The sequence below is a fragment of the Emys orbicularis genome, chromosome 17 (assembly GCF_028017835.1).
Source record: "Emys orbicularis isolate rEmyOrb1 chromosome 17, rEmyOrb1.hap1, whole genome shotgun sequence".
NCBI lineage: Eukaryota > Metazoa > Chordata > Testudines > Emydidae > Emys > Emys orbicularis.
Window position 1 is genome coordinate 3,296,263 of NC_088699.1, and position 12,171 is coordinate 3,308,433.

General features: G+C 44.7%; 1 protein-coding gene across 1 annotated transcript; it reads right to left on the reverse strand.

Annotated features, from left to right (window-relative positions):
* Positions 1-1,174: 1,174 nt before the first annotated feature.
* On the reverse strand, positions 1,175-8,933 carry TMIGD1 (transmembrane and immunoglobulin domain containing 1). Its single transcript, XM_065418503.1, has 7 exons — positions 8,914-8,933; positions 8,267-8,344; positions 7,868-7,968; positions 6,231-6,509; positions 4,621-4,899; positions 2,333-2,436; positions 1,175-1,219 (listed from the first exon to the last, which is right to left on the reverse strand). Exons 1-7 carry the CDS (start codon positions 8,931-8,933, stop codon positions 1,175-1,177), a joined length of 906 nt encoding a protein of 301 aa, XP_065274575.1.
* Positions 8,934-12,171: the final 3,238 nt, after the last annotated feature.

Here is a 12,171-nt window from a genome sequence, read left to right on the forward strand (position 1 = left end):
ATATGAACTAGAGTAACTATTGCAATGCATAATGGCTAATCCCATCCCTTAACACAAGGGCATATGTCCTGCTACAGATGGTGCTTCTTAGGCGCACACAGTAACCTCAGGATTTCTTCACCTGGAGTAAAATGAAAAGGATAGATGTAAATCACCGTCTGATGTAAGGCAAAGTGGGCTGAATTCACCCTGAGCTATGCCAAAGTGCATGTCCAAAATATTGTAGCAGGGAAGCAAACTACAAAGGACAACTTTGGTGCTCACTTCCCCTTCAACCTCCCAGAGTTCACCCTCTATAATCATCCATGGCCAGAGCCACAAACTGGACTGGGGGTGTGATCTGCAGGGAGTAGTACTTGACTCTCCGTGCTGCTCCTCCCACTGGGTTGTAATACCCCCGGTACAAGTAATCTACGAAGGGGAAGTGCAGGCAGCTGGCCAGAATAATACTTTTGCAGCATTATTTTGCATCTGCTTTGACAGCAAAGAGGACCTAGACTTGGTCATTTTTAGTTTGTCTTAGTATCAGCTTGTTTCATGTGGGCTGCCAAGGCTTAAAGAAGGAAAATATGGATCCTGGGTACCTATTGCATTCTGCCTATGTTACAGAACAGCTAATGAAATGTTCTGTACCACAAGCTAATTAACCCACATCCATGGTGTTTACTAATATTAGCTGCATTAATAATAATAATAATAATAATGTTTTATATTACTGTAGCACCTTTCATCTAAAGATTTCAAAGTACTATACAAACATTAATAGAATAAGCCTCACAGCACTGCTGTTAGGTAAGGAAGTAAGATTGTTTCCACTTCATATTCTATTATAGAGACAGAAACAGATGAAAAATTAGTGACTTTCTCAGTCACTCAGCAAGTCAGTGTCAGAGCCATGCTGCCTGCCCTCAGTTTTTATACTATGTAGTCTTCCTCTTAGCAGCACCTTTAAGTGCACTGATTGAAACTGGCAAAGGATAAGAAAGGGTCCCTTAAGCATCTGATAATGTACAGCACAAAGCATCACTAGTCCTCCCATGCGCTTCTGTATTGGCAACACTGCCTCCCACTTATTCGTGTTAAGAGAATAAAACACCCTAAACTGGAACTCAGCAGGAGGGGCTTTCATTATAAAATCCATTTACGATAGACTGCCTATATAAAAATCAGATACTTACAGAGCTGTTTCACTTGGTGTTTCTTTTGTCTTTTTGAAGCACTAAAAATAAACACAAGCAACACAATCTTGTCATTATTGTATTTCTGAATGAAAGACTTTCACTAAATATATTCATAACTTACATTAGTACCGATCCTTTCATCCCACCTGGCCCCAAATGGAATATACAGGAATCACTTCACCTCCCACTGATATGCAGCCACCTCGGGGGGTGGGTTATAACAGTTCTCAAAACAGTATACAGCAACACTACACAACAGTATCGGACAGAAAACTGCAGGGCAATTGCATTAATAGTAATACAGGACACAACATATTTCAAAGTGCTGTGCAGATGTTAACTGAGTCATTTAGGGAGACGCACCATGATTGCCCAAACTGGAAAGCAGACAGGACAACACCTGTACTTTTGTGAAAAATGCCAGGGGTGGAAAGGATTCCAACTTGATATCAGAAAGATGGTATGTCTGCCACCCAGCCAGGGTGCATGAGATCAGTACAGGCAGGGCCGGATTTCCAATTAGGCACAGTCGGCATGTGCCTAGGGGTGCTGGTGTTCTAGGGCCTAAAAGTTAAAAGTGGGTTAAAAGTTTCATTTTGTACAGAAAACACGAGGTCAGCTGTAGGCAGGGGGAACGCTGAAGATGCTGTGCCTAGGGGCATGTAAGGGGTAATCCGGCCTGAGAGAAGAGTGCCATCTCCTGAGTATCCAACAGACTGTTTTACTTCAGAGGCTCCCGTCTAGTAAGCCAGCCTGGCCTTGCCATAGCGTGCAAGCTTTAACAGGACCACAGCACAAGCCTAGGCTGTAGTTCATGTAAGCTATCCATGATACACAGGAAGTAGGGTGACCATTCAGAGTTTGTCATTTCTGTATATGGCAAATTTCAATATCTTCTCTCACAACAACACACACCTATGCACTCCCCCACATTAAAGAGAATCATGTGTCTGAGTGTACAAACCATTATATGAACTGTATATGAAACCTTTCCGGATTAATTTCTAAGTCCAAGAAGCAACAGAAGTATTGTGTTAAGCCTCTCCTCCCCTCACTCAAAAAATAAGGCTGAGATTAAACAGAGCTTTTTCTTAACAGTAGCTGTGCTGAGCTCATTATGATGTTTTCTGATTCATTGATGTTTTTGTTACCTTAAATATTTTTTCTCTTCGAGCCACAATTCCAAAAATGACAGTGAGTAAAACCACCACGATGGCAGCAATAATGGCCTCCAAGGGAAAAACCGGTTTTCTATCTGTTGGAAGGGGAAAAAAACACCCATTTGGATACTGAACAGATTGATACACTTCTATAAAGCAAGTCATTTTAGAGACGTCCAAAAAAGAGCAAGTGGTTTCATCCTGTCCCTGTCTACACAGTGACCTGAACTGTGCTAAAACCTGAGGTCAAAAACTGTGGTAATGCATGGGATATTCATTCTAACATTCAAAAAGAAAGAAGCAAACAACAAACAGCCAGACATTTTTACTGACTAATTGGAAATATTAATTGGTGGCCACTCCAGCAGGTTCTCCGGCTAGGTCAGGGGTGGCCAGCCTGAGCCTGAGAAGGAGCCAGAATTTATCAATGTATATTGCCAAAGAGCCACAGTAATACGTCAGCAGCCCCTCATCAGCTCCCCCCCTGGCTCCTAGCACCTCCCACCCACTGGCAGCCCCACCAATCAATGCCTCCCCCCGTCCCCGCACCTCCCAATCAGCTGTTTCGGGGTTTGCAGGAGGCTCGGAGGGGGAAGGGGAGGAGTGAAGGCACGGCAGGCTCAGGGGAGGGGGTGGGAAGGGGTGAAGTGGGGGCAGGGCCTGTGGCAGAGCCAGGGGTTGAGCAGTGAGCACCCCCCGGCACATTGGAAAGTTGGCGCCTGTAGCTCCAGCCCTGGAGTCGGTGCCTGTACAAGGAGCCGCATATTAACTTCTGAAGAGCCGCATGTGGCTCCGGAGCCACAGGTTGGCCACCCCTGGGCTAGGCCATCAGGCCATGGACACAGAGTAAGGATAAACAACTGTGCAGTAGTGTTTCCTGACACCGCCAGTACAGCTGGTTTTATGATGGTTCTAGAGATAGGAGAGAACGGCTTGTGGGCAGCCCTGCAGCCAGCAAACCATTTATTTATTAGAATGAGGGGTGGGAAACTGCAGCCCTAAGATAGCTGTAGATTATTATGAAAACATATGCACCAGATCCCTACTGTGGCACCTTTGTATTCTGTAAATTGATACAATTCAAATGTATCCTCTTATTTTTGTGTCAACAACCCAAGTAAGGGACCGGAGAAAGTTACTGATTTCTTTCTAAACAGGGCATAGCCTCTTGCTTTTGAAACAAATGTCTCAACAGCTATTAAGCAGAGGATCTTCACATTGTTTTACATCTTTAAAAAAAACAACAACAAAAAAACAACTAGGCTTCTTGGGAGAGGCCAGTAGTCCGAGCAGAAGCCAGAGTTAGTACTCCTGGATTTAGTTCTCAATTCTGGTTTTGTCTTTGCTGCTGCCTTGTGCTGTGATTTTGGGCAAGACCCTACGCCCCGTTCTACCTCCTTTTTCCCCATCTGTAAAATGGGAATAAGAATATCCTCCTTCAAAGGTGAGCTGTGTGGCTTAATTAACATTTATCAAGCCGCCTGAGATCCTCGATTGCATCATGCTATCTATGCACAAATTATAACTATTATACTTCATTCAGTTTTTCAGCCAATCAGCATGTGAGCTTCGTGTCAGCCTATTTCTAGCTGTTGCTCAACCTGGCCCTGGCCCCAACCTGCTATTCAAAGCATACACGTGTCATTGCCCTACTTACTTCAAATAAAACGTCTTGTTTACAACCACCCCTGCTCTAATTTCTACTGAATTCCATCAAGGGAAAAAAACAAGTTATTATATATTGTTTGCATTACAGTCGTGCCAGAGTTCTCCACTCGTCATCGGGATCGGGCTAATTGTGCTGGGCACTGGGCAAACACGAGAGAAGAGACAGTGCCTGCCCCAAAGTGCTTATAATCTAGTGCCCTGATGCTGCGAATGGCTCCACGCTCCTGTGACTGTACAGAGCCTCGCCGACTTAAACAGGGCTCTCCACTGGCCCCAGGATTTGCCAGTATGGACTGCACTGCTGTACTGGGACCTGTATAAAGTATAACATTTTGCTCACGGCAACTAATTGCTGGGATTCAAGTTGGCTAATGGGCATGAATGTAAAGAAGGGACTGGAATGCTTTGAAAGTTCTAATGCACACATCTGGCTTCAGGAGATCAGGTGGTGAGATGAAGCCCCTTCAGAGTACACTCTCCAAATACTTTTAAATAACTGGTGGAACAGGAAAAGCATTTAATGCTGCTGTAGCCTTATAATTATTAACCAGTCAGGTACATAAGGCAAGCTATTGTTGCTATGCACTTAGATGAATACTCATTAGTGTTACCTTCAACTGTCAGGTGGAACTCCTTTCTCATCTCTCCGAGAACAGATTTAGCCTCACAAGTGTATGTTCCATTGTCAGATTTTTCTACTTTCTTGATAGTCAGCTGGAAGACCTCACTAGTATGGTATATCTGATAGCGCTCTTTCTTCAGGGTCAGGGTGCTGTTGTCTTTATACCAAACCATTTCAGCTTGAGGGTTGGAATTCACATTGCAAGTCAGCTTCACATCATTCTTTTCTTCTACTGGAGGAGGGTCTTCCCCAGTTAGGAGAGGGGGAACTGTTCACAACAACCAGTTATTTTAATTACAAAGTTACCAGAACCACAACACCTACTTACTATTTAAGGGAAAAGGAGTTCCCTTTCAACATTTCTGATGCATGCACAAATAACAATGATGATGTATAGCAATTCTGTAACCCTTCACAGCACTACTTGAACAAACTGGGCAGTCATCATTAGGAACAGTAATTTCCAGACATAATTTTAAAAGGGAGTCCCGACTACTTTTCAAAACACCGATATCAAACAGTTCTGCTGCTACAGCTTTTAACAGTCTTTCCTACAAGCTGTACTGGTGTTAAATTTCATTCTGTCGTAAGATCAGATATTACAGTCAGAAATCTAAACTGGATGCATTGTAAGATCAGAATGTAGCTTATTTAATAGCTGTCCCATGCACTGCTAAGCACTGCTGGAACTTGATACATTCAGAGCCACCAAGGAGAGGGGCGAGATTGATCACATGACATCTTCCATCTGGAGGCACAGTTGGCCACCTTTATGTCATCAAAGCTTCAGGCATCACCTTTCAGCTTTCACTGAATAAAAGCTTGGTTTTTACAGCGTAATAACTAATGCATATTAACCATCATGCTGCAAAATCCTAGTGGAGTCAAGGGGCAGATGGTTTTTGCCATGATGTACCTAGGCGCCATCAATCCTACATCTCCCACCCATGGCTGCGCTCACCTAGCTAAAGTGCCGTGTGTCTCCTAGGGTTTGACAGTGGGATGGCTAACACACCTCAGTTATCCCACTGGAAACACACACACACCCCTTTTTTTTTGCAGTGAAGACATAGCCACAGGCATTCATTCCTCCTGGTTCAGGCATAGGCCACTCACCAGCCGGTGTCTGGAGCTTAGGTGCATCAGGAGGATTTGATATATTCCTCTAGCATCCCGCAGTGGCCACTGCAGCAGAGAGGATACCAGAGGAGACGGGTCTTTTTTGTGCTCTGATTCTTTTGTTCCCCTCTCTTTTCAAGCGGGAGTCTAGGTGGAGGAGGCAACAATAGCTAGTAAATCTACTTCTTAATCAAGGGCCTCATCCATCTCCCACTGAAGAAAACTGAAAGACCCCGCATTGATTTAAATGAAAGTCGGATCTGGCTTGAAGGTTTTGTTTACACTAGGAAAAAGGTGTATTTTGAACACATTAGCGAACACCTAACATCAGCTAACACTTTTTCCTAGGGAAGACAAGGCACAAGAATATAGAACAGTTGGGCCTGGACTTCAACTAGTGAGCAGCCCACGGGTGTGCTAAACCCACTGATCTCACACGCCCACAGCTATTTTGCATAATCAGCCCTCCCATTAACTCACACTGGACATCCAGAGTCACCGAGATCTGAATGGACTCGTTCCGCACCAGCTTGCAGGTAAAGCTGACTCCATTGTCGGTCTTAGAGACTGGAAGTATGCAGATGTTAGTGGTATTCATTTTATTTCCATCTTTTAAGTTCACAGTCCCGTCTCCTCGGTACCAGCGTAATTCCTCCGCCCTGCTGTTGTTACGTACAGTGCACCACAGGGACTCGTTACGGCCGGGCTTTGTGGATAGTATTTGGTTATCAGAACTATTGTTTATAGCCAGCTCCACACCTGGGAAGGGAAATGGACATGGTGGGTTTCACAATCTGTACCTTTTGCACAGGCCAGGACAATATTCATAATTACCAGGCTGCTCTTACAATGCCCAGGCCCCAGAGAACAGGTTAAGAATGGAGTTGTCAGACTTAAATCTAATAACTTCAGCTTCTAAAACCGCAGCCACAATTGTTCAGGCACAACTTTTGTTTTATTTCTTTAGATGTACAAAACCAGATAAAAAGGTGCCTATCCTAAGCTGTAAGCGTTCGAAATGCACAAGCAAACACAGAGCCCTGACACTGGAATCTGGGCCGTGAAGAAAAAACCCACCAGCCACCACATATATACAGGCAAGTCTCATCTTACGCACATTTAACATGCGCAAATTCAGTTTTGCGCGGTTGGCAAAAACAAAAAAAAGAGAGAAAAATAACAATTTAAATACTGTACCTGTAGTGCGGGCGATTTCGCCCGCCATTACACTCAGTGTAATTTTGACTATACATGATTTTCACTTTACGCGCTGACAGCGGAACGTAACCCCAGCGTAAGATGAGACTCGCCTGTAGCAGTAATGTATTAGCCTCTCCAGCAAAAGGACACAATAAAGACAAATACTCCACCCTCCTGAAATACTGTGTGTGCTCAGTTTTCACAGCCACGCTTTTATGTACTCAATTTTTCATGCTCATGTTTTTATGTGCTAATTTTTTTGATTGTCTCAAGTTGCATTTGTGAGTATAACTGGGTAGTTAGATCACCAGCTACGTCTGCATTGGCTTCAGTAGAGTTTTGCTGTTCAAGGACTGCAGAGTCAGATTCTAAGTTTGGAGCCTTAGGACATTTTCACTGAGAAAAATAATCCCTATGAGAAATAAGTTGTCATTTATCTTCAAAGCTCAAGACTCTAGTCCCCATTATGTCTTAATTAACTGAAAAAGTCAGTTGAAAATGCAAAGGCAATTGCACTCTCGGGGCACAAAAAATAACCGGAGACCATTATTCTCTTGTTTGGTACTCCTAGATAGTTAAAGCATTCAGACTTTTTGTTTTTCACGTATTGTTCAAAGAATGTAGTCCTCTGGTTTTTGTACCCTTGGAGTTCGCCAGTCTCATTCAGTGTGAATGACACTTTTTAAAATGGTGAAGCCTCTTCATTCTCTCTGGTTGCTCACGATGCCATATTGAGCAGATCAGTTCTTTCTATGCGTAGCCTATTTAGGAACGATTACTACAATCTAGGAAATGTCGGGCGGGATCGAGCTGTAGCACATCGCCTTGGACACCACCCAGTGACAGGTGTCAAGCAGAGCATCAGGAGATATTAAGAAGCTCAGACAAATATGCTGCAGCTTTTCTTCGCTGCTTACCTGTGACTAGACATGGCAAAAGTAAAACTGCAAGGACAGGTACTCCATAAGGGGCAGGTAGGCGGCTTTTCTGGGCCATCTCTGATCTATTCAGGTGGGATCTGTTGGATAGAGAGTCATGGTTCTATGAATACTGCCAGCGTGGGATAATTATACATTGCTATCACACATTCCGAGTAAAACCCTCCCAGAAAGGCCCTTCACAGCTGATGGGCAGGTGGGGCCCTGAGGAGGATGTTGTATTAGTTTCTTGTTGGTTGTACTCCACGTTAAAATAGAAGGGCGACTCGCCCTTTAAATCGTTAGCCCCTTCCTCGGAAATTATTTTTTTCCTAGCAATGGGAAGTTACTGCTGTGGCAGAGGGCCTCTCTCTTGGGGTAGCTAACCCTGCTGCTTACCTTGGGGAGAGTCTGTGAAGAGGCTTCTCCTGTTCAGAAATGCACAGCACTTTCCTCGTCTCGTTTATAAGGGCTGAACTGTAATGTTTTTATTGTAGTTCAGTGTCAAGTGAGACAGATAAACTGGGTTCAAGGCCTTGTTCCTTCACTGAATTTCTGAGTACACAGAACACCAGTCAGAAACTAAGGATTCTTCCTGCACTGCTCACTGTTTTATGGGACTAGCTGAGGCAATGAGTAACTAATAGGAAAGTTACTGGGTCAGCCATTGCTGATTTCAACCAAAAATAAGGCATGTTTCCTTCTCAGCTGGGGCCTGGGCCGGCATTCATTCAAGCCAGTGGGAGCTTTGTTTCAGACCTCAAGAGCCAGGACAGGAGCCCATCCCATTCTCTCCCTCGCAGTCCCTGGGACTGCATGCAGGAGTGAGGTGACTGGGAACTGGCTCAAACTCTGAAACGTATGTTTGGAGATTGGAGACCGGGGTCACTGCAGTGACATAGGAACTACAAATGAGTCCCCTCCGCCCCCATAAGACTCCTCCAAGCTGGAAACACCTATTTTTCAGTTAGCTCAGCCACTGGGGCCAGCCCTGATGTTACAGTGGATACAACTGCATTGAATTCGCTGGCGTTCCGGCTGCTTACAAGTCTGGATTTGTCTCCATGTGTTTCGAAGCGTCACTTTGGGGGTGCTGCTGAAGCCCGTGGTGCTAAGGGAAGATGGTGTTTTGAATATTCTCAGCATACCTTAGCAGGACAAAGATGATAACTATAAACCACAAGGTCCTCACCAATCCTGACCCCGAAAGGAATGTCCCACGGACGTCGATGGGCCTTTGGGTGCTCAGCACCTCTCTGGATCAGGCTCATCATAAACCTGGGGTCAGAAACAGTCTACAGTGGGCCATAAAGTGCATTTCATAGGCAGGAAAGGGACCCTGGACAAGGTGGACTATGTTTGACCCACTCAGCAGAGAGCGCCAGTGGGTTTGGCGAGCTGCTGTATGGTTTTGCAACTGACAGGACACTAGAGGGTGCCAGTGCACAAAATACTATGTATTAGTAGTTCTGTACATTTGTTCGGCTGTTGAAAAAATCCACACACAACAAGAAGCCATTTTCAGGAAAACAAAATTATTTGATACCTACCCAAGGTGCTTTGGAGAGAGGAATCAGAGTGGGGCCTGTCTCTGACATCTCCTCCTGGATGTCTAGCTGCCATCCCTAGCTCAGCATGGCTAAAACAGAGCACGGGCGCCATTTAGGTAGGGCAGAGGGGGCCTGCAGCCCCCCTGAGTTTTGTACCCCCACACTGCTTACTCCCCCCCACCCCCCCAGCCAGGAGTAATGTGGCTCACTCACTCCCCCACCCCACTGGCTATTCTTTGCTCAGCCAATAGGAATGCAGAGGTGTATCGGGCAGAGCCAATAGCAGGGCTGGGAGCTTCTGCAGCACCTTTTTCAAATTAATTTTCCTGAAACAAACAGGCTCAGGGGAAAGAAACTCTGGGCTTAGGTCAGAAGATGCTTGCTGCAGATTTCATCCTGATCTGCCCCTCCCCTTCCCATGGTGACATGTTACAAGGGCAGGAGCAGCCCCTTGGGACCCCAGTAGACACAGAGATGCTTGGAGGGGGAGGGGGAGCAGGGGCTGCTGCCCCAGGCACATTCAGGGGATAATTACCCCCACACAGCAAGAGCCCTGCTGAAGAATGACCACCTGGGATCTTTCCCTGCTGTCAAGAAACAAACGTGCTGTCACACCACAAAGATTGTTTAAATTACACTTCAAACATCCTATTTGTTCCCAACTCTTTAATTTTGCAATGAATGGCAGTGCCCCAGTGTGGCCATTTATTCTGCCATTTAGTCCCACGTGTCTGCGGGAGTCTTTCCTTTGCCTACACTGGGCTTTGGGTCAGGTCCATAGGCTGTGACACAGCAACATCAATCCCTCTGTGAATGCCGGGATTTCACCAAATCTCCCCAGAGTGGGGGTGCACTTTTCTGGGACCTTGTTCCCAGATACCTTTTGAGGAGCTGCTGCCCCTGGACTGCTCCCCTCAAGCAGCCATTTTGCAGCTTTCTGCTGTATCTCCTCTTCCAGTATTCTTATCTCCTGTTGTACCTACTCTGTAACATTTCTGAGGGTGGCAGAGTCTCACAGATCAGTGAGTTTCATGGAGATGATGTTTACTCTATCAAATCCTTACAGCAGCACACCAGAAACCTCCTTCCAACTTAATCCTTTGTATTTATCATAACTATTTGTAGAAACTCTTCAGTGAACATAAACCTAAGCCAATCTGAACAAGTTGTAAGATTTGGCTGCCAACATTTCTTTGTTATAGATCTATGCTGCTAACATCCATCATTTAATTAAACTCTAGATAGTGATTCTTTTTAAAGGTATAGACCCAAGTGTTAATAACATTTTTTTTTAAATAAATAGATTGGGCTATTTTAGGGCTAGTTTTTAAGTGACTGTGGACTATTGATGCAGTAGAAAATAGCCCCGGGAATCATGGTTAAAGTTGCCTCCTGCTACCAAAATCTGAAATGACGCCCTTGAAACAGAGCCTTTAAACTTTCCCCCAAGCCCTCCCCACGCCCTCCCTCCTTGATCACTGTGGACAACACCACCATCCTCTCAGTCACTCAGGCCCGTAACCTGGGTGTCATCTTTCACTCGGCCCTCTCTCTTGGCCCTCACACCCAGGCTCTCAGATTCGTTCTAGATAATCTCTCTATGATACGGCCTTTCCTGTCCATCCACACAGCTAAAACTCTTGTCCGGGCTCTCATCAGCTCATGTCTTGATTATTGCAACATCCTTTTCTCTGGCCTTGACAAATTAAACCTTGCTCCCTCTAATATCCATTTAAAATGCTGCTGCAAAGATCATTGCTTTGACCATGTGACTCCTCTCTTTGCATCCCTCCACTGGTTCTGCCTTTCCTACAGCATCAAACATACGCTACTTGTATTCACTTTCAGGGCCCTTCCCGGCCTATCCCCACCCTACCTATCAGCTCTCATTTGCTGTCAGGAAGTTGACTCCCACCTCCGATTGGTCCCTGATGCCAGTCTCCCTCACCCACTTGTTACATTGTCAAACAAGCACCTAAAATTGAAAGGCAGAAAATTTCAAACTGACAAGAGGCAATACTTTTTTGTATATGTGTGCACAGTTAGCCTGTCAAACATGTTGCCGCAGGATATCATGAAGACCTAGAACTTAGTGAGACTCAAAAAAAAGGACACATTTATATGGATGACATTGTCCATGTTGACGGTGATCAGAATAAAAATTTATAAGGGGTATAAATCCTCATGCTCCAGAGGATAAATCAGCCACTAACCATGTCACATTAGGAAGAAACTTCTCTGATGGAGAGATTATTCCATAACTCTATTATGGAGGTTTTTGCACTTTCATTTAAAGCATCTGGTATTATGCTTTGATCCAGTATGGTTAGTCCAATGTTCCTATATATGATGATCCCTGTGCTTATAAGACACCACCTGTCCTGTTGTAGATAGGGAATGATAAGAGTAGTGAAAGTAGCGCATTTTACAAGCTGAGATCTTTCCTTAGATATGACTCTGAACATGCCCAGAAGAACTAAATTAATCATCGCCAATCAATTCCTGAGTCTAATCCAAGCCTGGCAAACCTGCGAAGAAGAGATTTAGGACTTGACAGGGAATGGGACAAAGTTTATTTTCTGTTTGATGTTCTAGACTCTGACTTCAAACATTGGACCTCGTTTAGGCCAGATTTGATCATTCAGAACATCCATCATTGAATAATGAACCATATGACCTTTCTGACATTTATAGATAAAAAACATTCAAGCTCTTCTTGAGAAATGGTTTGCGAACTGAAACCTGCCCCTGGAG